We start from the raw sequence: 27,315 nt of genomic DNA, 5'->3' as shown, positions 1-27,315 counted from the left end.
AATTCAGGCTGGAAGTGACCTCAGGAAGTCACCAGCCCAACCTCCTGCTCTAAGCAGGGCCGATTCTAAGCTCAGACCACATTGCTTAGGAGCGTGTGGTCAGGTCTTGAAAAGCTCAAAGGAAGGGGACTGCACAGCCTGTTCCACCATCTTCATAGCTCATCTTTAACCACTATGTACCTCTCTTGCTTCAGTCTATGCTGATGTCTTTTGTCCTTCTCCTATCTCTCCTATCACCACTGTACAGAATTGACTCTGTTTTCCTGGATAGCTCTGCAGATACCAGTGTGCTGCTGTTAGATCCTCCTGAAATCTTCTCTTCTCCAAGCTGAATAAGCACAGCTCCTTCAGCCTCTTCTCACAAGACAAGTGCTCCAGCTCCTAACCACTGTGGCAGCCTACCACAGAACTTGCCCTAGACCTCTGAAAGCAACCTCTTTCTGCATGAACCTAGTGCATTTGCTCATAATCTTCAGGTCTAATTTTTCACAGCTTACATCTGTCTACTGTTCTAACATTCATGCAGCACTAAAAATATTTTTCCACTGTTCACTATTTGGAAAATACACTCATGTTTTTGCATACATCTGGGTAATGACAAACAAATTTAAAATGCTAATTGATAAAAATAGTTGTTTCCAAGGGGGCAGACTTTGTTGCTAATTTTGTTGCTCTTTCAATTCATTTTTACCACTTATCTTGTGAACATGTGTAATTCAACATCCGCCCACTGCAGGACTCTCTTGAGCTCTACTAACAACATTTCTTACAGCTGCCCTGACAGTGCCAGTGACAACACCGTGTAAGGAATATCAACAAGTTTAGCTATGGCCTTTTTACTCCTACTCTTCTGTTCTCTAATCGTTGTTTGTATATGAGCTGCTTTCACTGGTGTTTCTGTCCCTGCCTGCCTCTACCAGAAGGAACATGGAGAACTGCTAAATCAAAGACAGTGGTGGGTGGGAGAGTGCAAATTCCAAGGGAACTACCATTCAGTGGGTGCATATTTCTCAGGCAGTTTGCAGTTTAAAAAGCTCTTGTTGCATCTGAAGCCATTTTTATGGCCTCAGATGCGATAATGAATAAAGTTCTCTGACAGACTTGTGAAAAAAATTAAAAAATAACATTAAAAAATATTTATGGTCGCCGTTAACATTTGCTAGGAAGCATCTAGCAATTATCTGCTTGAGTAAGATTTTTTGAAGGGTCTTTAAAGAGGGTCAAACTGCTGAAGCATCATGGCAAAGAGTGGTACTTGGAGAAACTCAGATGGCAAAGTGACAGGTATTCCCCATAAACAACTCAGGTACTTCACTGGACAAAATGTCAGCAGCTATGTATTTAACTGTCATTTGGAGCACTCAGTCAGCTGGTTCTTCCTTGCTTATCCTGATTTTAATACCAAAGTCCACTGGAGGCCTAATTCAAGCACCATAGATATAGAAAAAGAAAACTGCCCTAGTCTGAAGATCTTGGTGTCTATCTCTAACTGGGATCCTGATTCCAGTATTTTTCTGCTCAAACCTCCTGAAGGGTTCCCTCCAAGGAGCATGCTCTGAAGTCAGACATCAGCACATGCTGATGGACACAGTGCTTGGTTTATGAGCTTGTCTCACAGGAGTACTCCCACAACAGGGCAATGCAATTGGCGTTCCGGTTACGGGCACTGTCCTTTATGTTCACTGCTCTAGCACCCAAAAGATGTTCAGATTTATAAAAAAAATAACTTACCTTTTGTTTTTTATGATTACTCCTCTTATGAGTCATTTTTGTTTCATCTTCATATACCAAAACAAAGTCAATTCTTCGTTGCCCATCGCTGAAGAACAAGGAATCAGGCTTATTATCAAAATCAGCCTGTAAGGCAGATAGGTTAGGGTAATTTGAAGAATTTTACTAATCCCTTCCTTACTTACTTCCTGCTACACAGTATTTCAGTGAAAAGAGAAATTCATTATTCATTATTGTGTATTAGACACATATAGTAAGAAGTCCAAAGTGAATCACAATGAGCACTGAGTAAATTGGATAAAAAAAGAATCATCCTGATGAGTTTGACGGATCTCTTCATGATATAAAGACAGCACAACTTTAACCTAATTTTCTTCTTTAAAATGGTATATTAGCTTTTGGCAATGGGAGGAGCACTGGGCTGTAGCACTACATCTGAATAACGCATCTATCAAGTAGTTTGCATGCTGTCATGATACAATATTCTGTCTATAAGATATGTTGTCTCCTGATGGGAGTCTCAGAATTAGCGTGTTCCCATCTGTCCCTGTACCTGCTGGAAGTTTACACATCTCTGCAATTAAAAAACAACAACAAAAACCAGTCACTTAATGCATGCTAACATTCAAAACAATAATTGCCCAGAGAATAAAGAACATGGTCAGGCTGCAGATGTGCTCTCAAAATGGACATATCCTATGTGAATTTATTTTTCCCTTTTTATTAACAAAATCTCAGCAAGCAGAACACACTGTTGAATACCACACATCCATCATGTTAAAATATATGCACAAATCAAAAGGATTAATATATCCATAAGCCATTATCTAGTCCCCAGAGAAAAGTAGAAAAGATTGTCATATCCACTAATAACATCTTCATGTGTTATTTTGTGTGTGTAACAATACAGACACATTGATGACGGTGTAACCTGAATGTTCAAGAATGTTTTTGTAGTAATGGTCTTCTAGTCTGAGTACTCTGTGGGCACTATCACACATTACAACCCCTCCTCTCAGTTAATATATAATTGTAATGTTATCAGTATTGTCATGATATGCAGTGAGTAGCAAACTCCAAGATACTTGGCCAGATCCATACATAATATTAATATGGGTAGAGCCACTAATGTTAGTGGATATCAAATGTCTGAAAGAGGTCTCAGCATTGCATAAGAGATGGCAAAAGCTCAAAAGCCAGCAAGACTTCCATGCAGAACTGCTGAGAAGCCCTTCCAGAGGGCTGGACATGCAGGGTGGCCTTGGGTAGGTTCAGACCAGCAAAATGCCCCAAAATAATTTCAAGAACATACTGTGCCTTTGGGTTCACTGAAAAGATTCCCAGATTTAATCTCTCTGAAATCTCCCTGTCAATGAAGACCAAACTGCATGAGAGGTGCCAGGCATATCAGCCACCCAGAATACAGCATCTCTCCATAATTCAGACAAAAACTATGTATTTTAAATGAACTCAGCAGAGTTTAGATTCAGTACTTTTTGTTGTATGTACAAAGACGTTCTGTTACCTTATTTGCTTCATCAGTTTGAGCAGGTTTTGGTTAGAACAGTTCACTTTGAATCCTACATCTGCTAAGAGGTTTGTGACTACGTACAGATATGTCATGTATTGGTTTCACAGCCTAGCCTGGCACTCAGGAAACATCCATACACAGCCACCAAATCAACAGACAGATGCACACTGTAATGGTTTAGGAGAAATGGTTTAAACTTTCAGATGGCATCGATGGACCACAACAGCACTGAGCATCTCTGCTGCCCAAAGCCAGTCACAGGTGCAGATTTATATTCATGAGAACTGGAGTTGGAGTAGTCCCATTGAGCAAATAGGCTTGATTCTTGTGAGACTTCTTCCAACTAAGGACCTGCAAAGGTGTAACATTTAGCCTGCTGCTACCATTTTGAGTCTCATTTAAAATACAACCAAGAAGAAAGAGTGGTTGGGCATTGGAACAGGCCACATGGAGAAATGGTGGTGTTCACAGTCCCTGGAGGTGTTTAAGGTAAGGGTAGATGTAGTAGTTTTGAACATGACTTATTGGGCAGTGTTGGTGATAGGTGGATGGCTGGACTTCATGATCTTCACACTCTAGATCTCTCTGCAGTGAGAGCTTAAGACATGTAGTTCCCAGGTGGACACTTCTGTATGTCTCCCATCTGGAGTTATCTGCCACTTTTTGTATTCTGAGCATGAGCACCACATGCTGTGCTCAGGAGAGACGCAGTCAGGAAAAGCATGGTGTCCTGATGCCCTTGTTACACACTGAGCCGCTAACTTGCTTGGCTGCAGTGCTGATGCTTCTCACTAGCTTCAGGGCTGCAAATGGGGCTGGACAGTGATGAGCCTGAGAGAAACCTATGTGCTGCACTGGGTGCACATGGAGCCCAGGCACCACTGTGTCTGAATGTGGTATGAACTGAGGTAAAAAAATCACAAGGTAAAAAGGCACTAAGGGCCAAGGCCCGCTGGACCCCAGCACATCCCCTGCAGCCCCTGTGCTCTGCTGGGAACCCAGCAGGCTCTGTTCCTGGCTGAAATTGCCCTGTGTTGCAATGCTGGAAATACAGAGCCCAGACTTATGACAGTGAATAACAAGGGGAAGTGTTACCAGTATCTAAACCAGAAGGATATTCAAAAGAGGAAGAGGTCCGATTAAATTTTAGAAACAGCAGCCTTGTAACTTTTGTCTAAAGAGGAACAGTTTAGCTGTAAAATTTAAGCACTTCAAAGCATAGCAGAATTAAGAGATTTCAAGTCTTTTGTTACATTTTTAAGTTATTCTTCCTATATGACCTGTGCACAGGATAGAAAAGAACAAAATAGCAAACAGCAAATGTAAGATCAAGTTTTTCCTAATTTGTGATTGTGTAACTTCACTGAGTATTTTTCCTTTAAACCTAGTCACAGTCACGCATTTACAGCCAGTGTGTAACTCAGCAATAACTGGCTTAACTAGAATGGCAATAACCAGCTGCAGAGAATTCCCAGTAATCAGTATCCTGACCCATGAATTTGCTTTCATACATGTTTTTGTGGACATAAGTTTATGCACGTTACTACAAACATACTTTTCTACACATATCAAACTATAGGTATATATTATTGAATATAGATGAAAGATTAATCAACACTGGATTGCACGAACCTGGACAGACGAGTTCATACCCATGAAGCTAACTTCTTTGACGTAATTTCCATTGTCCTATTGATCTATCAATAAATGTTTTATATAACAACAAAGTAATAAAGAATTGACTCGTTAAGCCTGAATAATTAAGAGATAAGATTAAGACCCATACAAGTCAATTGTAACATAACATTTGATGTTGTGCAATAAAAAGAAGTAAAACACGAAAGGGAATGCAATGGTTAAAGTTCTGACAGTTATATTAACTCAGACATGTGGTATGTCTTATAATCCCTACTGGATAGTTTGTAATGAAAAATCATATATTATTCAATGTGATTGCTGGGGGAGAAACAGGGCTGGAAACCAAAAAGATGTGTATACACTGAAGTTAATAATTCCTTGGAGACAGTGGGTTGCTTTTTTTTTTAATATGTAATATTATTTTACAATATTGCAAATGTTATTATCAGGCGAATGCAAACAACTTTGTGCACACACACACACAAGTTAATGGAGGCTGAAATTCCAATCCATAATTTTGCTTAAGTATCAGCAGCACATTATCACTGAAAATAATGAACAGGTCCATTGATACTTCTGTTCTGGAAGAAGCAAACATGGGGTCTATTTACAGCACTTTCTAATTTTCTTAGCCTCAGTCTAATCATTTTAAGTACTAAGGGAGACAACTGGCTGTGCACCTTAACATTATAATGATACTCAAGCGGATAGCAAGTTAATACTGATTAACAACATTAATAAATACACAAAAAATACCTTTAGCTGTAAAGTAGTGATTATATTTAGTACCTTGCAGAGTGCTGTACAATCATTGCCACCAGAGAGATGGGGAGCCACTCTCTGCTTTATTAGCAGGAGGAATCTGAAACACTTTGGGCACCTCTGTGGGAGCCAGCCAAGAGGCAGTGAGGCCAGCAAAGTGAAAGAAGTGCATCTCTGTGCTTCAGGTCACATCAGGATATGGATCAGTGGATAATGGCTCCAAGGGATAAGTTTGGTGGTGGTCTGCAGCAACAAAAAGCTCAGAAACGTTTATAGTGCAGACGTGGCATACAACATCAAAAGTGCTGTTTCACGGCCGTGGTGCCTTGGTGCTCCCAGGCAGCACAGTGGGACTCAGGGCTGTGAGGCACCGTGCTGACAGATGTGCAAGAGCCATGAAGGCCCAGGCCCAGCCCAGCCAGCCCTTCCACATGTGTACCCAGCACAGAGCTCTTTGCCCCTGGCTCCCAGCAGCTTGGTGCCCCAGACTGAGTGACCAAACCCCAGTGGTGGAACTGGCCCTAAGTCCCTGAGCTTCTCAGGATTCCTCACATGTAACCAGGATGGCTGTGCCCAAGGGAGATGCTGTGCCTGACTCCTGAGCCTGATCCTGTAGCCATAGCTACGTGTGATGCTGCAGCAGGCGATAAAGGAGACCTGAACTCTCCTCAGCAGCAACAGTGACAGGAGTGAAGAAAAATCATAGAATCCTTAGAGCTGGAAGGGGCCTCTGAAGGCCATCTAGTCCAACTCCCCTGCAATGAACAGGGACATGCACAGCTAGATCAGGTTGCCCAGAGCCTGATCCAGCCTTGCCCTCAAAGTCTCCAGGGACTGGGCTTCAACCACATAACTAAGCAACCTGTTCCAGTGCCTCACCTGTAGAAGACTTTTTCCTTATATCCAACCTAAATCTACTCTCTTTAAGCTTGAAGCCATTTCCCCTTGTTCTGTCACCACAGACCCTGTTAAAAAGTCCATCCCCTTCTTTCCTCTAGCTCCCCTTTAGATACTGAAAAAATAGGAGGAATAGGAACTGCAGATATTTTTTATTACTTACTACATCCTGAACAAGCACAGTATTGTAAATTCTTTCTTTTTTTTTTTTTAAAAAAAAAGAGTTTCTGCAGGAAAGGCGTAACTAATTGGAAGGATAAAAGAAGTCCTTTATTTAGCCCACAGGAGCTTTTGGTATGATTGTCAGCGGTGGCAAACTAATCGTTACTGGAGGGTTAAACCACTTGTCTGCAATATCACATAGTTTTCAGAGAATCTCCAAACAGGTTCTTGCAGAACGGCAGGAGGTAAACCAGTGCTGGGACAGGTGAGCAGAACATGACCAGTGTAATCCAGCCCCAACAGAGAACCCTCCAGCACACAACCCACCTGGCAGGGTACCGCAGCCTGCATGGTAGTAGTGGGTTTGGCCTTGGTGGAAATGTCATGGTGCTGCCCTTCTCTCTCCACAGACCTAAGGATACTTCTCTTCCAATCAAATATTTAAAAAGGAAATGTGTAATATGACCCGGATGTCGTGAAACACCATTATTTGTACAGTGCTTTGAGCTCCTCTGGTGAAAATGTTACAGAAATGTGAAGTCTTAATTATTATCACAGCTACACAATATGATGTTTAATTACTTTCTATTCTGAGTGACCACTAGAGACCTCTGCTCTGACACCAAGACCAATGTAAGCATTTCCTTCTGCAGGTTGTAAGTTCATTTGCACACCAGGAGAAAGTAATGTTGGTATGTGCCTCCATAGGGCAATAACTGCTGTGCATTCAGCATTCTCTCTCATGACTCATATTTGCTAATAACAACAAAGGACTGTTTCAGTTCTGTTTTTAGTAACAATTAGATTGTTAGCAAGTTCTGAATCAGAAGATGTTATTCTCAGTACCTTAACATGCAAAGAAACTGGGAAGCCTCACCTCCAGAGCTAACTTCTGATGAGACACCCACTGGACTTTCTGCCTGAGCCCACATACAGCTGCTGGCTGTGGGAAGAACCCCAGCTCCTCCTACAGACATACCATGTGCCCTCACTTCTAACGAAGGCAAAGACAGTAGTCCCCTGAAAACACATTTTTCAGCACCTCTCCTTTTCTGGATGCAGGAACATCCAGCACTTGATCAGAATTCACTGACGCCTTTCTGCTGCAGAAATCATGTCTGAGGAATAGCATTAACACAGCTGGAAAGCAGTTAATGGCAAAGAACTCCCTCTGCAGATGCAGAATCTCAGAACTGTGTTTACTATCAAATCCAAATTTAAGCTATCCATCTTTGGAGCAGCTAAGGCTAGGCTGCAAAGCAAAACAACTGAGAGCTGGGAAGAGTTTAGATGAAGGCTGTCTGTGAAACTCTGTCTTCCTTATATACTGTGTATGACACATGGTTTGGCTGCAAAGCCACATTCTATTACACTCTTTGCTGTCTTCTTTATTCAATGCCTTTTTTGTTATACTTCATCTAAGTAGTCTGAAAACCTAAAATGGAGATTTCCTTCTACTTCCGTGGTATTCTCCTTCTATAATCTCATTATTCTACTCATGCAAGTGTTAAGAAATCAATTTTCACAAGATCTCTCTGGAGAGAAAGCAACAGTATAATCCCAATTTAACAGTGATTGCATGGATCACTGAGGAATCTTAGTCAAAACTGCTGCCTGGCTCCCGAATCTGGAATTCCAGTGTAAGGCACTGGGTTTTCTAGAGTGCTTGGCAAAGGCTCTCTCTTTGGAGAGCAATACCCTCAGGCCTGTATATGACCACGCTGTGCTAATGCAAACAAACCACAGGCACTCCTCTTTGACACTCTGCAAATAGACAAAAAGCTGGATGTACACAATCTCTTGCACAAAAGCTCTATAGTACAATCAGGGTAAAATCCAATTACCTGGGACCACATTCAGTTTCTCTACATAAGACCTCTAATACTTTCCCTGCAATTTTCTGCCGTGTGTACAACCTTGCTGGATCAATTTCACAAAGTAAACCCAGCTAGAAAGCATAATGCAAGTTTAGACAATCGGTAGAGCACTTCCTTCTATACACTAGTTTAAGGCTAGGTTTCCTATTTAGTTTCCCTTTCTAGCTACACCTGTATGAAGCAGCACACATCTACCTCATGGGCAGGCTTGGTAGAACTGAATTTTATCCAACTGTTTTGGTCACTGAAACTACCCTGGAGGTTCTAACATGGAATGAGCAGTGTGGAAAAGATTCTGCTAAAACTGAACAGAAATGACAAGTGCTGGTCCACATGAGGAACTAAAAATAAAATTGATTTGGGCAGTTGATTTTTAGTAGAAATAAAAATAAATTCTACTTCGACTGCTCATGAAGAATTTTCTAACCACAAGGTACATGGCATTGTTCTGATGCTAGCTCATTTCATATAAAGACATAAAAAAAAATAATCACTGAACCACAAAGAAATCCTCAGACGGATTTTTATAACATCCTAGTCAGGGCCCTCAGTTAGGAAATGGAAAGTCTTGATTCCATTTTCTCCTTCAGAGAAAGATTAACAGAGCCTGGAGCAGCATCAAATGAAGAAGACCCTGTAAGAGTGCTCAGAGGCAGGGTTAGCTCACAGAAGGATACTTCATTCCTAGTGGATTTGGTATTTGTTTCCTACATCAGATACAGGAGAAAAACCACCATGACCCTTGTACTGTATGCTGTTTTAGATATATGAAGAAAACAAAATATTTCCTCATATACAGAGACATCAGCAGGACCTGCTTCTCCACACCCATATGACAGTCTTCCTCTGCAAGCTACTCGGATAGCTGGTAGCAGCAGTAGCAGGCTGTCATTCCTTGAATACTATTTAGTTGATGATGATGAGAAAAAGGCACAGATCGTTTCAGTTACTTGTAAATAGGCAATAGTTTACATGTCAATATCTTGGACAGGGCTGATTGAGAACCAGCTCTAGATGTCATTACTTTATGCCACCATTGCAGCAATTTCTTGAATGTATTCCCATATGTGAAAACCATGACTTAGGTGCTCAAAATTAATTAGTCCAGAAAGCAATTCTTGGCAATGTTTAACCTGTTTTTTTAATTTTTGTCCTTCTTTAACACTGATCCACTTGTAAAGGTAGCCTGAATAGATACAACAACCTATGGACACTTAAATCCAATGACAATGACTTCTGCCGTTACAGTAAGGAAACGCAGAGCAGACTTTTTGTTTCTATGGAGTAACTCCAATAGCTTTATAATAGCTATATGATTTTACAGCTTTTTGAGTCCAGGCTTATATCGATACCCCTGTGCAACTGCAAACTGTACTAGTATCGCACTAGAGTAAAAAATGAAATTGGACTCATCAGCATGCCACATGGGCATCAGGTTGGCAAAGCATGTGCCATGGCACACCCAGTGGCAGGGCTTGTTAGGCTCAGCTGGCCAGACCTTAAAGATAAATGGGATCTGATGCAGGAAATCTTCAGCTAGGGCAAGAAGCCTGATAGCTGTAAAAAACATTAGGTTTGCTGGGGAAATTCCCTGGATACAGGGAATAGAGACCTCCAGTTCTTTTTCCTTTTTTGACACCTCAGTCTCTGCTGCTTCCCAGCTTTCTCTGAGAAAAGCCCTGAACTCACATTGGCCAACTAATACCTGGGTGTGTCTGAATTTATAGAGTACGTATGTTTATATGTAGGGTGTATTCATGTATTTATCCTTGTACAAGCACACAAAAATCCTGTACACGCAGACACAAAACCACATACAGAAATGAAGTGCATGTGTGTCTATCGGTTTATAGTGAATATATATTTGTAACTGATCTAGTGACTTGTCACTTTTAATTGTGTTCAGTGACTGTGTCAACTTGCATCCTTACACCTGAGCCAAAGACTTCAGGTGTCTTTAGGGAAGCAGAGATATAGCATAGTCAGACAAATGAAGTGGCTGTGCTGCAAATGCAGTGGCTGCCATTCTGTTGGAATCCGTTGTTGAAGATCTACACAAGAAAAAAACTATTGGTAGCCATAGTTAAAGTAAAGAAGTACCCACCCATTCTGGAGCATGAAGGTTTTGCTGATCTGGCACGGTTCCGTAAGAGGGAATAATCACTTGGTTCAATTCCAAGACTGAAAATAAAACAAACAAACAAAAAGATAAAATACTTCAGCATTTTGGTAATATTTTTTTCCTCTTCATTTTTTTTTTTATTAACTTAACGGTTTCTGGATGAGCCATGCACTTGGTTGTTTCTCAGAAGAATGTTTGTCTCTCACACGTCAGTAGTAACCAACAGGTGGCAAGAGAACAAAACAGATTTCACTAGGATGACATGTTAACGCTTGGAGATCCTACCAACCAAGCAACAGTGATGCAAAGCCTACTTTATTAACATGGGAAATGCTGAATCACAGCCTGAACCTCTGATTGATCACCTGAGGCGAGCAATGAGTCAGCCATGGGAGCACAGGTGAAGGCAATTCAGCTGTGCTTCTGGAAGGGGTGGAGCCTGGCTGCACCTCTCCTAGAGTCATTTAAGAGCTGGCTATGAGTGGGAAAGGGTCTCTTCTGAAGCTCCCTCCTCTGGAGTTTTGCAGTGAGCCTAGGGTGCAGGTAAGTATTCTGTCTATTCTCTTTTTGTTATTATAACCTGGTTAGCCAAACTCTTTGGTTTATTTCATAATTACAAGTCTTTATACTCATTGGTTATACATATGTGTTACACATATGTTATTTAGTTCTTCAGAAAGCTTTTGTCTATGGTCTTGCTATAGTTAGGAGTATCTGTACATGACTAAAGGAATCAGAACTGGCTCCACCTGAAGAAATAACCACAGCTCATGATCGTTGTACTTAGGTGATTGTTGTACTTAGGCAATCTCAATTAACAGCACCAGACTATTTTTCTGAAATCCTGAAATGAATATGATACAGAGAGTGAATGTTACAGCATCACTACATAACAGGAATGATTTTCACATAATCTAATATCACACCTGTGGATTCACTGTGTACTGATGTCCTGATGAGTTCTCACCTGTTTCCCCAGTAGCAACTGTTAGAAGAAAAAAAAACATGTGCAAACTACCTTGGTCTTGAAAATACAGCAAAACTTAAAAATGATCCTGTGAAGTATGCTACTTTGTGATACCGTTATCAAGCACACTGGGGAAGCTGACCACTGGATAATCCAGTGAATAACCCACAAATTCATCCTAAAAAAGCTCTCAGAAATAAATTACAAGGAGGTCTACAATATTTTTGTTTTAGTTTGAGTATTTTGGGGGTGTCTTAAGAAGAACTCAGCTAATATCCTGAAGATAAAAGAAAACACTGGTAGAGAAGGCTGCTTTCTGCCTTAATATAATGAAGCATTTTAGCGAAGACTGCCCTACATTGATATCATAGATGTAAATGGTACCATGATGACAGTAATACCTGGAAAGTATAACCTCCACTTATCAAGAACAGTCCAAAACTCTAAAACATAAATAAATACTCTAAAAAAATCAAATCTACACTGTCTTTAGAAGGATTGAATGCTCATTGGATACAATGCTAGGACCAACAAAACTGATCTGTCTGAATTTTTTTTTAAAAAACTTCATTGACGTGTATCCAAATTCTCTAGAACTTTTAGAAAGCTTTTTTTCATTGATGCTTACTTAAACCACCTGAAGATATGTCAAAACACTTAAAAATAGAGCACTGAGAGATTGTTGTCATTATTGAGCTCTACAAGTCAACAGAACTCTTATGGCTTTTAAGTGGCTAAATGTGGTTTAAACACAGTTTCCTACGGTTTGGTAGAGATATTGTTCCAGATGTTGAACTGTCAGTTTCCAGATCTCTGTTGTGGCACTAATGTATACCCTAAGGTAGAGACCCATGACTTTTTTTTCCATCAATATAGCTTCAGAAACCTCTGAATCATAACCTCAAGGCAGGTCCAGGTGAATATTCAAAGACTGGGAGCTCTTAAAAGCATTAACATCTTTATAAATGTTTGTCAGCTTCTAAAAAGCGAACAGGAAAATGTGGACTAGTGGACATGCTGAGGCTGCAACATGAGAGCTCAGAAAACATGGGCGTATTTCAGCTGTAAAATTGCTGTAAATGCACATTACCACGACTTAATGAGTTCAACTCTTTCTAATGTGAGAAAGACAAATATGTACCCTTGATGTCGGTGTAAAGGGCATCACCCTGTTTTCCTTTGGTATTGGCTTTCTGACGTGAAGATATGCAGATACAAAGTGCTTCAGAACCCACAGAAGAGGGGATGCTTCTTCTCATGTATAATGGGCATGGTGAAAGAGTAAGATGAGCGTGCTGTTCTGAGATGCAGGCATGTGTTCTGAAACCCAGTGTTATTACACAAGGCAAACAGATGCGGACACTGGTATATCCAGATACGAAGATTTATGGCAGCCACTGAACTACAGTGACAAGAACTGTGCATTGAAAAGCCCTATTTCTGACATCTATATGGTGTATAACCACACATCCTTCAAAAGCACTCTCTAAGAATCCCTTCAGCCAGAGCTGAAAAGAAGAAGGAAATGTAGCATTCATAGTAGGAAGAATAACTCCAGACTTCCGAAATCCTGATGGATCTGGGCCTGGCCAGGAATATCCTTTTGAGAAATTTATACATGAATACAATTTACTTCTGCCTCATTGTCTGTGGCTAGTAATATCATGCACACTTCATCATTTTACTAATATTTACCATATGAACACATATTTACTTGAAACATCATCCAGTAAATTCCTAGGCCATTGGTACAGTAAAGGGAGTCCAGCAAAAGGAACCTGCCACTCTCACTTCCTCTGGAACGTTAACCCAGAACTTTTCCCAGATTAAACGCAGGGTAATGTCTGTGTGGATCAAAGAATGCAGCACCTTGACACTACATGACTGTGTGCTTATGTCAGATATGTTCTGATGGTGTTCTGTTGCGTCAGCGATGTCAATTTAGACACTTGTGCTTTTGGCTGGAAGAGATGATTCCAGTCTCTCAGACTGAAGTGGTACCTGCAGAACCTCAGATTTGCCAGAAAGAGCTGCGTCCATACAAAGTGCTTCTGTTCTACCTCCCAAAATAACTTCATTTATTTCTTCTACCTTTCCTCTTATAATAAACCAGTTTGAAGAAGACATGGGGGGGGGGGGGAACCACCAAGAAAGTCTGGGACTTTCTAGCTGTGAGAACAGAAGAACAGACTGCCTGGGGAGGCTGCTGAGGTCATGTGAGGTCTACAACATCAGAGATTCTTCATCACAGATTAATTAAATATGCTGGAACAATCTAAGCCGAGTTGAATCTGGCATGCATCTTAGGAGGGTGGCCTGGATCAGCTTTTTAGGTCCTTTCCAGACCCCATGGTGTTTTCATAGTCATGGTCAACAAAGATAACTCTGAGGTTTTATATTAAAATAGTATTTCTGCTGATCTTTTCCTTCTTCAGAAGCACTGTCACCTCTGTTAATGTTTGGGTCAAAGCATGTCAAGTGCAGATGCTTATGAAATACTTTCACGTAGTCAAGTAAACCACAGTTGGCTAACATTTGTGACTGGATTGAATAAAGATCCTAAAATTCTTTGAGAGGCGAAGTAAAAAGTCTCATTAATTAGTTAATTGATTTTTTTTGACTGTGAATTGTTCAGGAAGTTCAGTGAGCTTCCTGTTTAATGATTTAATTTCAAAAGCTTTCACAAACATTACTACTAGCAATTTCTACCCATTGCTCTGGCAGAGGTAAGAGTCTATGGCATACTGATAGGCATGGAAGCTGCTCTCTCTTTGAAATAAAGAAGAATTAAACCTTTCCTTAGAGTCTGAATAGTCAAGTAATAGGAGCAACCCAAGGTGCAGGCAATGAGGATGAAAGTTTTACAGAATTATAAATTAAGAGGCATGAAAATGGGGAAAAAGCAATATCCAGAGGGAAAAGAAAGATACTGTCAGAAAAACAAAAACAAAAAATCCTGATGCACAACAATGACAAGAAAACTGCAAAGATATTGCATAAGCTGGTGTTTGATAAGACTGCTGGGCTTAGCTTTGTAAGACATTAACAAACATGCCTAAAGCTGCCAAACTGTCAAAAAAAAAAAAAAAATAAAAAAAATTGGCTATCATAGATTACTTCTTTAATGAAAATAATCCAAGGTGGGAAAGGGGCAACAACAGCTTTTAGGCTTGCAAATCACCTACATAAGCCAAACTAATAGGAGAGGGCTGTTAAAAGAAGCCAGAGTGATTTTACAGCACCAAAGTCATAGCACCTGTCGCTTCACTTCCTTTAACAAACCTGTGCAATGTTGCAAAATACAAGATCTTAGCCTTGGCACTGAATATGGTGCCTCATGAGCAACCACACCTGCAAAGCCAGGGAGCAATGTCAGATTGCTAGAGCTGCACAGTGCAGCTCCTCAGGAACTGAGGCACACTGTGGTGATGCTTCATCTCAGCACCCTGTAGTTGTGTTAGCAGAAAAGTGCTTTTGCAGTCCTATCACAGGTAGGAATCTGAGAGGCAGCCAGCAGGAAACCCCACCTCACAGATTCTGTCTCAGAAGCTATGGGAAAGTATGAAGGGTATGAAGATGAAGTATGACTGGATATGAACTGAGCTCTGAAGTGAATGAAAACTACTCTGAGTCCCTCTCTCTAATCAAGCCAAATTACTTTCACTTTATTTCTCTAGGAAGACGAAACTATTTCTGCCTTGAATAAAACTAATGTTTTGGAGAGAATTATCTAAAAAAGATGGGTACTGATGTATCCAAGACAATACCATGCAAGGAAATGGCAGCCACTGTCTGTAACAGAATTGTGGAAATAATAACGAGAGGCAAGCAGGTGGTTGAGTCTAAAGAACCAGAAAAGTACCTGACTCCCAAATGGGGACTTAAGTCAAGCCACCACCCTTCAGGGGACCTGATGTAGTTGTCAGCTTTCTTAAGGAGAACATCCAGCTGTCTCTTGGTCCTGACATTATAAAATGGTGATACTGAAGTAGAACGTTCTGCCCTAGATTTTGAGGGGAGAAAGGGAAGAAAAGGGGAGACAAATTTATGCCATGCTGTTTTAAATGCCCTGGAAGATCAGAAAGAGGAGAATTAACACCACTACCAAGGATTTTCCCCTCTGAAGAAAGATTTTGCTTTTCCAAATGTTAACATTTACTCAGATACTGAAGGTATCGTTCTGTGACATCACTATGAGCTCCTAGGCTATGGACAAAACAGGGTCTGATTTGTGTTGTTTAGACAAGACAAAAACCTGCCTTCCCTCCTCTTTATATCAGATTTTATCTCTCTCCCCACATAAATTAATCTAATAGTTATTAAAAAAAAAAAAGCCTCTCAGAACTGATCACAACCTGCATAAATTGTTTTTGCAGTTAAGTGTAAAATATTGAAGCCATATACAATACTTGCTGAAACTTTATGAGAAGTAAAACCATTGTACGAATGGAATTATTCTGGAAGGAAACTGTTCAACTGTTAGACTTTTTTGAGAGCCATAATCTCTCTTCCTAGTGCAAAGTACTTTATGTTGTATATTATTTTGTATGTTCAGTTCAATGAATAGGAATTTTTTCAGATCTAAAAAACTGTAGGAGTTGAAAAAAGCAGAAATATGCCTCTTCCTTGAATCAAAGAAAGAAAGGGACAATGAGATCTCGAGTTCTAAAGCAGAGTTAATCAAGGCAAATAGCTGCTTTGAGCTACTTGTTTAAAAGTCAGTTTTAAACATTAACTATTTTTGATGGTGTTGATCCTTAATGCCAGCCTACGTATATAGTTTAATCACCTAGACAATTTTAAACAAAAAATCTCCCAATCATCAAGTCCTCCTGAGCTAATCTCGTTTCCTTCATCTCACAGCTTAACTGGGTAAGCATAAATAATAAACAAAATTATTTCCTAGGTTACCAAAATGTAGACCTGATCTTTGCACGATACTCCTTGCCAGGAGGAGACCTTACTGCCAGGATCTTGTTGATGGTCAGAGCTGTGCCTGGGTTAAAGTGACTGCTGCAGATGGGCTGTTCTCTGGGACACGGCCTTTCCTCCTCATGCACAAGGGCAGAGCTGTCATCACAGATTATAAATGGTTTCACTTCATTCCACTCTTGGCTTACAGTCATTAGTACCTATTCTTTAAACTTCAGTTATTTCACTGGAATACGCTGAAATCAGTTTTACTTCATATCTGTAGGCCTTATTTGAAGAAAACATGCTACTGAACTCATGTTCTTCACTTTAGAAAAAGGTATGCTTTTAAAGTAAAACTGAATTATCTTTATTACAAACTGTACTTAATAATCTATTGTTTAGAGACGATAAGAGATCTACACAGCTGCCTTCAGTGTGAAATTCTTGCTCTCCTCCTATGGTTGCCTACGGAAAACTCATGACAATTAGTAACACCAAAATGGCTTTTCAAGCTGTCACTAAATTACATTTTTGTGCAGTCACACAGAGCAGATCTGCAGGTACTGTCAAAGTGAAATCTATTCTATGCTGCATAATAAGAAAAACATTGATTTTAATTTCTGACATACAAGCATGTCCAATATGAACCCACACCCACGCTGCTGTGCTACAAAGGAAGTGAAATGGCTGTCTTGGAAGACAACTCTTTCTTGTTTGAGAGACTATTCTTCCCATTAAGTTATCTTTCCTTACAGCTGTGCAAACAAAGCATTAGGAACATGTGGTATAGCTTTCAAAAATAAATACTCTTCCATGAGTAGTCCTAAACAGAGAGCATGTTCACTTGCTAATAGGAAGAGAATTGCAAATGGAACAGCCTGCTTCCTGAAACTGCTAGCACACAGCTGAGGTATCTCACCAAAAATCTGTGTAATTAGGAAGCACTTACAGAATCAGAAATTGGACTCTGGGGAAATGATTCTGCTGATAGCAGTGCCTAAACATTTAGGAGGCACCTAGTTGGAAAATTTTGGGGCTCAGTAACCAAATTTTAAAGCAGCTCATGTGTGTTCAGAGCTCAAAGGAACAAAAGGATTCCACCAAAAGTGGAACGCTTGCCCGAAACCTGTGACAAAAAATCCTGATTATTTCCACGAGACCTGGATGGGCCCCAGCTTCAGTTTAGAAAGCAGACACTTGGGCTGAAGTCTCTTTAGTTACGATTCTTTGAGTCTAGAGGAATCCACTGAGATGCAAACGCTAGCGCCTGGTCCTCAGTGCTGCAGCACACAGCAGAGCCCGGCGGGCTGCGCGTTCCTCTGTCGCCTGCACAGCAGACAGCAGCTGACTGTAAATCAGTGCCCAAGTGTTGCTCGTAAGAATATTCTAAATGCTTTTGTCTGAGGCTGAGCAATTTCCATTCATTCACACTCAGCTGAAATGTCTGTCGGTAAGAATTATTTTGGCTTTCATCTATCTGTATAGATGAAGAAATTCTTTGTCCTTTTAGAATGCGCTAACACATCTCGCCTGCTGTAATTTTAAACATTTGCTATATGTTCTCTGTGTACTGGATGTAGATGTCACACAGCAAGCCAACATTGTCACGGTATAAAGTAATGGTCAGATGGCTGCAGAGTGATAATCTTTTCAGGAATTACTCTCAGGTTGGAACATGGGCTTGGATCATCTTTTCTTCTCCACTTCTTCTGTTAACTAAAGTATGTTAAAATGATGCAATAAATTATTCTTCCTATTTTTTTTTTTCTTCCAGTTAGCAGCTGCTTTAATGAGATAGGGAATTGGGTAGGAAGCTATTGTCATGTTGACTGTCAACTAAGCTCATTTCATGCTGGATTCCTGCTATGTCATGTTCCATACCAAGACACCCATACACACAAACTTTATTTCCTTATTTTCTTAACAACAGTGTGAACGCTGTGACTCTAGCTGTCAAAACTGCAAACTCTTCCAGTCTCTAGGGTTAAGAAAAACGACAACCTCAGCTCCATTAGGAACACAGCACACAAGGGATCACCGGGTCACAGAATGCACCAGCACCACCTTACAGACATCTCTGGTTTTCAGTTGCATTTGTAAGTTCTGAGAGAATTTTTTCTTTACTTGGAAAAACCTCTTAAAGGCTGAAAAAGTGAATGGAGTCCAGTTGGTGGACAGTGAGATCTGCTAATTCAAACAGTGCAAAGGGTATTAGGAGAGATCTGCAGTAGGTGCTGGCATTTAAAGCTACAGATAAATTCCTGGTGAGAGATTCAAGAGTGCCCACATGCAATGGCAGGCTTTATGCCTTATTACATTAATCACATACAAAACACAACGCGTGGCTCTCAGAGAGCAGAATCAATCAATCAATTTCATTAATTAATCTTTCAATTTAATTAGCCACTGTTAATATTTCTCTTGCTTAATAAGCTACTTCAAATGCAACATGTTTTGCAGATGCAAATGTAACATGTTTTGCAGATGCACCTTCTTTTTATGTACACAGCATATTTAGGACAATGAATAAACATGTTTCAGTGTTGCTTTTCCCCATGGTTTATTAACTCGCCTTGTCAACAAAACATATCTTAATGAATATTGTGAGTAAACAGTAATTATCTGACAGATAAGGAAAAAGTCATGTAACACAAATTAGAAAACAAAGTGTGCACTAAACTATATACCTGCTGAAATGAACATTGGCTTTGGTATTAAAAAAAGGATGTAAGTGCCTAAAACAGGATTTGGGAAAAACCAGGCTTCCCATTTCATGTCTGTTTCTTACTAAGTAAAAGGTACATTCTACCACTTGATCTATCACAGTAGGTGGATTTTAAATTTAAATTTTAAAGCAAAGGATTTTTTTCTTTTTTTTTTGTTTTGCTATAAATTCTGAATTATTCTTTTTTCTTTAAGACCATACCTTCCTTTAGTATGCAAGATGGGGCTGCAATGAGGATGAGTCCAGGTTTGGTCAAGGAGGAAGACTAGTCTGTTGAAATCATCAGATAATTTTTGCAAAAGTTGAAAGGGGTTTACAGACTATAGGAAGGCAGAAAGATTATCAGATTGACAAAGAATCTGAGTGCATTTTATGCCCTGGCTTCAGCATGCTGAGCAAGGTACTGGAGCCAAAGTTTGTCTAGCTTTTCCCAGCAAAATGTTCAAGCTAACTGGCCAGGCTGCTACAACGCCCCAGCACCTTTACCAAGCACCTTTACAGCAGAGCTGAGCATTTGTGCCTAAGTACACTGGAGGTATGGAGCAGGAATACTTAGAATAGTAACCCTGGGAAATGCTGCTTCATAAAAATCAGTGATTTAACAAATATTTGACAGCTTCGTCTGAAAAAGCATACACAGCCATCAAACAACTTTGTATGCTCAACAGCCATAGACACAGAATGATGATGCTATTAGGTTGTACAGAAATGCCTGCTTGAGAATGAATTCTTTTCTTTGGACCTTCGCAGATGTGTTTTAGAGAGGCCTGCTGATGGTACAAGCATTCCAGTCCAGTACCTCCTTCATAAATCCAGTTAAACAATGCATAGCGTTCCTCAATTCTTATCACTTAAGTTGCCTGCATTCTTATCACAGGAGTCTGGATTGCTAAACTCCAGCCCTGCCTAAATGGGAAGTTAGGCAACCTGACACTCACACACACCCCTTTTCAAAATAGTGCTCGGACACAGACAGAGCGTCATAGAAACACAGAGGAAGAGATGAATAAAAATGTATGCTATGTAAGGCCGGAATAATGTGAATTAAATAAGGCTCAGAGGCATGCTCCTAATGAGGAAGATAAAAAGAAATCTTTGCTTATTACTGCTTTACTGAATGAGGCAGTGGACTTAAGAGGAAAAAAAGAACAGCATGATTGTGCAATTAAAAAGTGTAACATGCATGCAAGCAAATGGATGGAAAATGGAAGTTGCCTGGGCAACGTGCATTCTGACGTTGCCCAACTTGTAAGTGCTTGAGTTTGCAACCATAATGTTAACATTTTTTAGACATAATACATAATTAGCCACAGCCAATTATTCTATGGCTCCTGTTGGTAACTGGTAACATTTACATTTAAATTTGAGGAAAGATTCCTGCTGGCTATACTGTATTATTTAATTATACAGTCAGTTTAGAAATGAAATTATATCTGAAGCAGTTGAGAGATTCCTTGAGCAGAAGTGATGGAAAAATTATTATTGCAAATTGGCATGGGGAAACTGCTGAGTGACTAGAATTTCACCTAATCAGACAATTTGATTAGTGGTCCTCGTGTAGGAGCACTCTGCACTGCTGATGAGTAATTTCAAAGTGTACTGTTAGAAGAGTAATCATAACAACTATGGACACTTTTCCTTAGTGACTCATATATCAAATTTATTGAGTTTTAAAAGTCAGTTCAGAATAATGTAATTAATGTGAATTCAGTGCCATAACGGAAAAACAAAACTGTGTGTGTTTAAGCTTATTGCAATCACTATCAGTACAAAATTTGGATTCTGCTGACAATTCTGTGCATGATGCCCACCAGCTACAGCCAGGTGAGTGCTGACAGCTCTGTGCTGAACAGCTGCAGCTTCCAAGACATAGAGGTTTATAAATTACTTTCTGAGAAAGGGGGCGTTAACAGGAAGGATACCTGATGGTGGCATAGCCTTAAAAGGCTCGTAACATCATTAGCCCTCATTGGGACTGTTTGTGAACCTGATCAGTGTTCTCTACATAAAAAGATTCCCTTCTTATGTATTCCACTTGCCGGTGGTTGTTCAGCTGCAGGTCTTAGCCTGAGACTATTCATATTCTTGTACTGCATTTTGGCTATAAGGCTGTCCACCAGCTTTGCTCAAGGCCAGTGCTTTTTAAGAAACAATAAGTATGTGCAACCAAAAGATATCAAGAGTACAAAGGAACACAAGAAGGTACTTACTGATCGACATAAAGGTCCATCTAGCCCAGTCTCCTGTCCTCAAGACTGGCCAGAGGGTCTCTGCATCAAAACAGCCATGCTGTGTGCCAAAGTGTAAAATATGGGTGCTGAGGTAGTCAAACTCCCAGAGGACATGATCAGAGAGAAGCAGTATCTTTTTATTTTAAATGATCTTGTGGCTTTTTAAACTCATGTATTTCCCTCTGTACCTGTTAAACCTGCAACTGCTTCTTACGCTTGTTGGCAATGGGGAGAGTGAGGGCAAGTAATTTTTAATTCCTCCCCAGGTGGCACAGCAGTGTTCTCACATATATTACCTACTGCTACACCCTCTGAAGCAGATGCCATAGATCCTCGAGGAAAAAGATCAGCAGTGCTTCCCAATGCTTGGCAAGCACTTTTTGAGGGCTTGATGTGCAATGATGTTATTCATGTATGGAATATATACACCTTATAAGAATCATAGAATCACCAAGGTTGGAACAGACCTCTAAAGTCATCCACTCCAACCATTCACCTGTCACCAGTATTTCCCACTAAACAATGTCTCTCAGTACAACATCTAAATATTTCTTGAACACCTCCAGGCACAGTGACTCCACTACCTCCCTGAGCAGCCCGTTCCAACTTTTCTCCTGGAGAAGTAATATTTCCTAATGTCCAACCTGAATCTCTCCTGGTGCAACTTGAGGTCATTCCCTCTAGTCCTATCTCTAGTTACATGGGAGAAGAGGCTGACTCCCACCTCACTACAACTTCCCTTCAGGGATCTGTAAAGATTTTACAAGTATAATAAATACATATAGTATGATCATTTCCTGGGTAGTGTTATATATCAGATTTCAGCATGGGCCATCATGAAAAGGTCTTTCAGAGCTGGAACTGTGGAGGCAGCTTTAGACCAAACAAAGTAAGCACGTGATATTATGTGATGTAAAGTGCCTTTTGTATACTTTTTCTAACAATTGTTGCACCTTCCCAGAGGACCAGCCATCATAAAGTGATTAAATTCAATTTTAGTACTCATCAGGAAAGAAAGCAGATGAATTTAAAAACACAAATTTCCTTTAGATTGGCAGGTAGCATAAAAACATGGAAAGTATGTATTTTGATAACTTATCTCAGGAGGAAGCAAAAAGAAGTCGCATTATGCACTAGTGACAATGATGAAAAATGAGTGGCTTTGAATCCTACATGCCATTCAGCTGTAATAAAGCCAAGGAGTAAAACTAACAAAGAGTATAACGCCAAAGAGAAATTCTTTCATTTTCCTACTAGCTCACCTTTACCACTGTGTAATTTCACAAAATCTTAAAAAAAAATAATGAGGGGCAGGGAAGGGATGAAACCTTTGCTTTGCAATGCATGGAAAGACATTTTACTTCAGTGTCTACAAAACGTGTGGTCTGGGAACCATTGACTTGCTCTTTTCATATGACATTAGAGACTTTCATGAACCTACAACCAGTGCTGAGAGATCCAGCCATGCCTTTCTTAACAAATGCATTTCTACAGAGACTCTAATCCACTTATTTAGAACTGTGGAGGTTAGAGGATGAAAAAAAAAAAGCAAAAACAAAGCATCCTCCTACAGAGCTACCTTTCATTTACACTTAGGTTGGCTATGTACTGCAGTGTACCAGCAGGCTTCAGGTGAGTGTGGTGGTCTGTGAAGAGGTTGGTCATAAACCCTCTATAGTGCCTACACTGAGTTTTGTTTTAAGAAGAAACCACAGTGGTTTTACAGAAGATTGTACTTTTTGTGTGGAGAGAAATATAAATGAACTTTTTGAAGTGCATGAATGCAGCTCATAGACAAGCAGGCAGCGAGGCAGCAGGAAGTCATTCAGCCTGACCCCTACAACACAAGCCAGAGTATTGCATCTCCTATCTCTTGTGTCAACTTCAAATTCTGGCTGAAGGAGAATAAACTTCCCTGTTAGAGGAATTTAATGAATTGCAGTCTGATATCAAGAAGGAGATCTCTAGAAACTGACAGCAAATTAGGATCCAACAAATTAGCCCTCCTGCCTGTTTGGTGCAGGCTGGCACTTTGCAGGCTGGATGCTGGGAGCATCTCCTGTCACTTCTGACCTATGGCTGAGTGACATTTCTCTTTTGCTGGAGCTGCTCTTGTGGAGTCAAGCTTGGCACTCCAAAGGCCAAGAGAATCACTGATGCTAAGCTGCCATCAGATAAAGGTGAAAAAAATAGTGAAGGGGATGAAAGGGAACTGTGAGACTTCCTGAAAGGAAAAAGGATTTATCTGGAGTTATTTCTGTATGCAGGAAGTTGCTCAAGAAAATCTAATTGAGCAGAAGGGTCACTGGGTTTGTTCTGTGACGCCCAGTGACAGATATGGAAACACCTCTCATGGACACATTCTGTCCTTCTTGAAGGATAAACATCTATCTCTAAAACATTTAATTAAATTCTCCTCCATTCAGAGGAAATGAGTCCCCCCAGATCCACCAACCACAACTAAAACATGGAGTACCATTGTTTAGACAAATATTTATCCTTCTATCATGAATAGCTGTGGAAAAACTGAAAACAAAACCAAACCCCCACCACTATGAACAGCAGTGGGGGCTGAGACTGCAGCATTTACATACTTAAATAACTTTATGGATGTTGACAGTGCCATTAAATTCAAAAGTGTTTTTCTCATGCTGTGTAACCGGCTACACAGGTGGACATGCAGGCATAGCAGCAGCCCACTGCTCCAGAACTTCTTGCTGCTTTGTAAGCGAACTGCAGGTAACCCTGTAAAAATCAGGATTCCTTCCATGGACCAAGCAAGTTAAATTTTGGCAATGTAGCAGCTGTCAGTAGCATTGCTTGGCTCCAAACACCATAGAACACCATATCAGTGGTCACATGTGTTTTCTTTCCCTGAGAAATTTCAGATTGGCTGTAGTGAGATCTAATTTAACTCAGCTATGTTAAACAAAAATATTGGTACTCATACCAAAACAATCATAGAATCACAGAATCATAGAATTGCTCAAGTAGGAAAAGACCTTAACGATCATCAAGTCCAACCACAACCAAAACATACTACCCTAACTGTAACAACCCTCTGCTAAATCATGTCCCTGAGCATCACATCCAAATGGTTTTTAAACACATCCAGGGATGGTGACTCAACCACCTCCCTGGGGAGGCTATTCCAGAGCTTAACAACCCTTTCTGTAAAGAAGTGTTTCCTGATATCCAACCTAAACTTACCCTGGCACAACTTAAGGCCATTTCCCCTCATTCTGTCACCTGTCACCAGTGAGAAGAGACCAACCCTGCTCTTGCTGTAAGCACCTTTCAGGCATTGGAAGTGAGCAATAAGGTTTCCCCTCAGCCTCCTTTTCCCCAGTCTAAACAGTCCCAGATCCTTCAGTTCCTTCAGTTTCTCCTGATAGGATTAAATAGGCAAACATAAAATATATTAGTTTTAAGAAGTACAAAGGATAAAAACAAGAAGTGAAAGCCATTCACCATTTTAATGTGAGCATGCTACCTTCCCTCTCTAGACCACATGCGTGCCCAGGACCTGGCCTAAGAAACCTGCATATTTCTGAATGCCGATTTGCTGAAGGACTGTGATTTGATACTTCAGCAGTAACCATATATTTAACTCTCTGGACAACATAAGATAAACTGTTTTTCATCTGCTCCAGAGCTGAAGTACATTATTCCACAAACGCACCAGCGTTTCTGCCAGCATGCCTTCTTCAGCTGAAGGCCTTTTCTTCATTGCCTAAAATAACGTGAATCCTTTCTTATTCTTTTATCCCAGAGCGACCAAACCAGCTGTCCTTAGGCAGGAAACATAAAAAAGACAAGCCTCTTTTGCCATCCAACAGGCTTGCCGAGATCAATCTCAAGCTTACTATCAAAGCAACAGCACAATTACATGGAAAAGCAGTGTATGTCCGCCTTCAGCATGTTTTACAGGAGAAGCTTCAAGCTACAAATGCAGCTGTTTTTAGCAGAAGAGATGATCCCGTGGTGCTCATCAGGAATGCTAAGCCTCCAGGCAGCTGTGGGACCTCCTCAGGAGGAACAGAGATGATTAACCAAATTGTAATTGCAAATGGCTGTTTGGTTAGAGTTCAGTGCCTGTGGACCAATAAGTTGCTTAATGTGAAATCTGAAGTTTGAGGAGTGTTTATAAAATCACACCTCTCGCTCTCAAATTTACATGCCTCAAAAGAGATATAATTGAATTTCTATAATGAGTTTCTCAGAACGTTAGTTTAAAAATTTTTCTTACAGTCAGCTGTTACACACTATGGGGGTCCCCAAAAGATACTTCTAGTGACTTTGACTGTGAAAATAGTAAGTTTAAAGTCTGAACCTATGTGAATTTTTGAGCTTTGCATGTGTAGGTGCATAGACTCATGTAAGCATTCCCAGTGGTGGAAACGGAGCTTAGAAAGAAATTGCATACTTTGGGCTCCTAATCAGGAAATACTTTGTAGTTTCAGCAGCTGAGTTCTGATTTTATTTCTAACCAGCTGCTGCATGCTTAATAACCATCTTCTACCCAAAACTTTCTACTTCTGTGAGGGAATGGTCTAATAGAGCTTCATTTAGCTGGACCATGCTGCCATTGAAGCTTATATATTAAAACTTCTTTACTCCTTCTTCCAATCATACTGATGTTGCTTTTATTTTTAAATACATTGCATGTTTAAGTAATCCAATCTTTGCTTTGCTCTTTGTCTTAAATGTGGACATCAGTTCTTAAACTTGTCCTTTGTGTAAATTCCTACTTGTCTTTTATAACAGATAACTGGATGAATTTAATTATTTTCCCTAGAATGGATCAGTATATGCTGAAATGATGAAATATTTAATAAGGATATCTCCTTCATTAGGGACTAGTTCTGCATTCTCTACTAAGAACAGCATTTACAGAAATGATGCTATTCTCACTCTCATCAAAGGGGCAGCTCACAAGGGTAAAGTGTGTGTTGTTTGACCTGACCTTTGTTCATTAATGCCTACAAAAACTCCATTAGACAGTTTAAGAAAAAACATACAGATAGAGAGATCAAATAAATTTAGTAATATTACATGCAAATTAACACAACTCTCTGGAAACAATAGAGCCCCCTGGATCATCATCTCATCCTTATTTTGTTAAATGTTATTATCTCTAACTGCAGTGCTAAACCTACAGCAGTGGTTTTTCTTCTTTCTTTCTTTTTTTTTTTTTTTTCAAATAATTAATTGTATAAACATAGTATTTTCACTGATGGATAAATTACCTACAGACACGTTATTAATTTTAGTATATATTAAAAAAATGCACGAAAATGCCACAGATGAATTGTTATAATTCACAGTTATGTAACCTTAGCCCCATGCTGTAGCTTCTTTTCTGATGAACTGACCTGGAACAATCTTTATGCCATTGCTTATCATATACATATGTGAACACTTGCATTGGTAGTTTTACTCTTATTAATACACTGTTTTTCCCCTCCTCCTCCCCTCCCCCCCCCTCCCCTCCCCTCCCCTCCTCTCCTCTCCTTTTTTTTGGTCAGTCTGTACCCAGGTCTCAGTGGATGCTGCGTCTTTACTTCCACCTCCTTAGTCAGAGCTACTATTTTTCTATCTCTTTGATACTCCTTATTTTGTCAGACTCTTTCAGCCAAGAACCTGGCTGTGCTCCAGTATTCTTACCACTGATACAAATCCTGGTATTTGGTGCTTAGTGGAGTCCATTGACACAACGCACCCCAGCTTCTCTGTGGGCAGGGCAGTTTCTCCACTT

General features: G+C 40.1%; 1 protein-coding gene across 3 annotated transcripts in view; it reads right to left on the bottom strand.

Moving 5' to 3' along the window:
• Nucleotides 1–27,315, bottom strand: part of ANO6 (anoctamin 6) — a 71,340-nt gene that overhangs the window by 34,584 nt on the left and 9,441 nt on the right. Inside the window, exons 2-3 of one of the 3 annotated variants that reach the window (XM_042872450.1) lie at nucleotides 10,703–10,779; nucleotides 1,732–1,857 (exon numbers count right to left, since the gene is read on the bottom strand). In XM_042872450.1, the coding sequence (XP_042728384.1) occupies nucleotides 1,732–1,857; nucleotides 10,703–10,779 (203 nt within the window). Of the gene's footprint in view, nucleotides 1–1,731; nucleotides 1,858–10,702; nucleotides 10,780–27,315 lie in introns of those variants that run through there. The other 2 variants (XM_042872451.1, XM_042872452.1) reach the window with 2 other exon arrangements.

The sequence above is a fragment of the Lagopus leucura genome, unplaced genomic scaffold, assembly GCF_019238085.1.
Source record: "Lagopus leucura isolate 7727_CA_CO unplaced genomic scaffold, USGS_WTPT01 Super-Scaffold_100008, whole genome shotgun sequence".
NCBI classification, from domain to species: Eukaryota; Metazoa; Chordata; class Aves; order Galliformes; family Phasianidae; genus Lagopus; species Lagopus leucura.
Note: the sequence above shows the minus strand (reverse complement) of the source record. Positions and strands in the feature narration are given on the sequence as shown.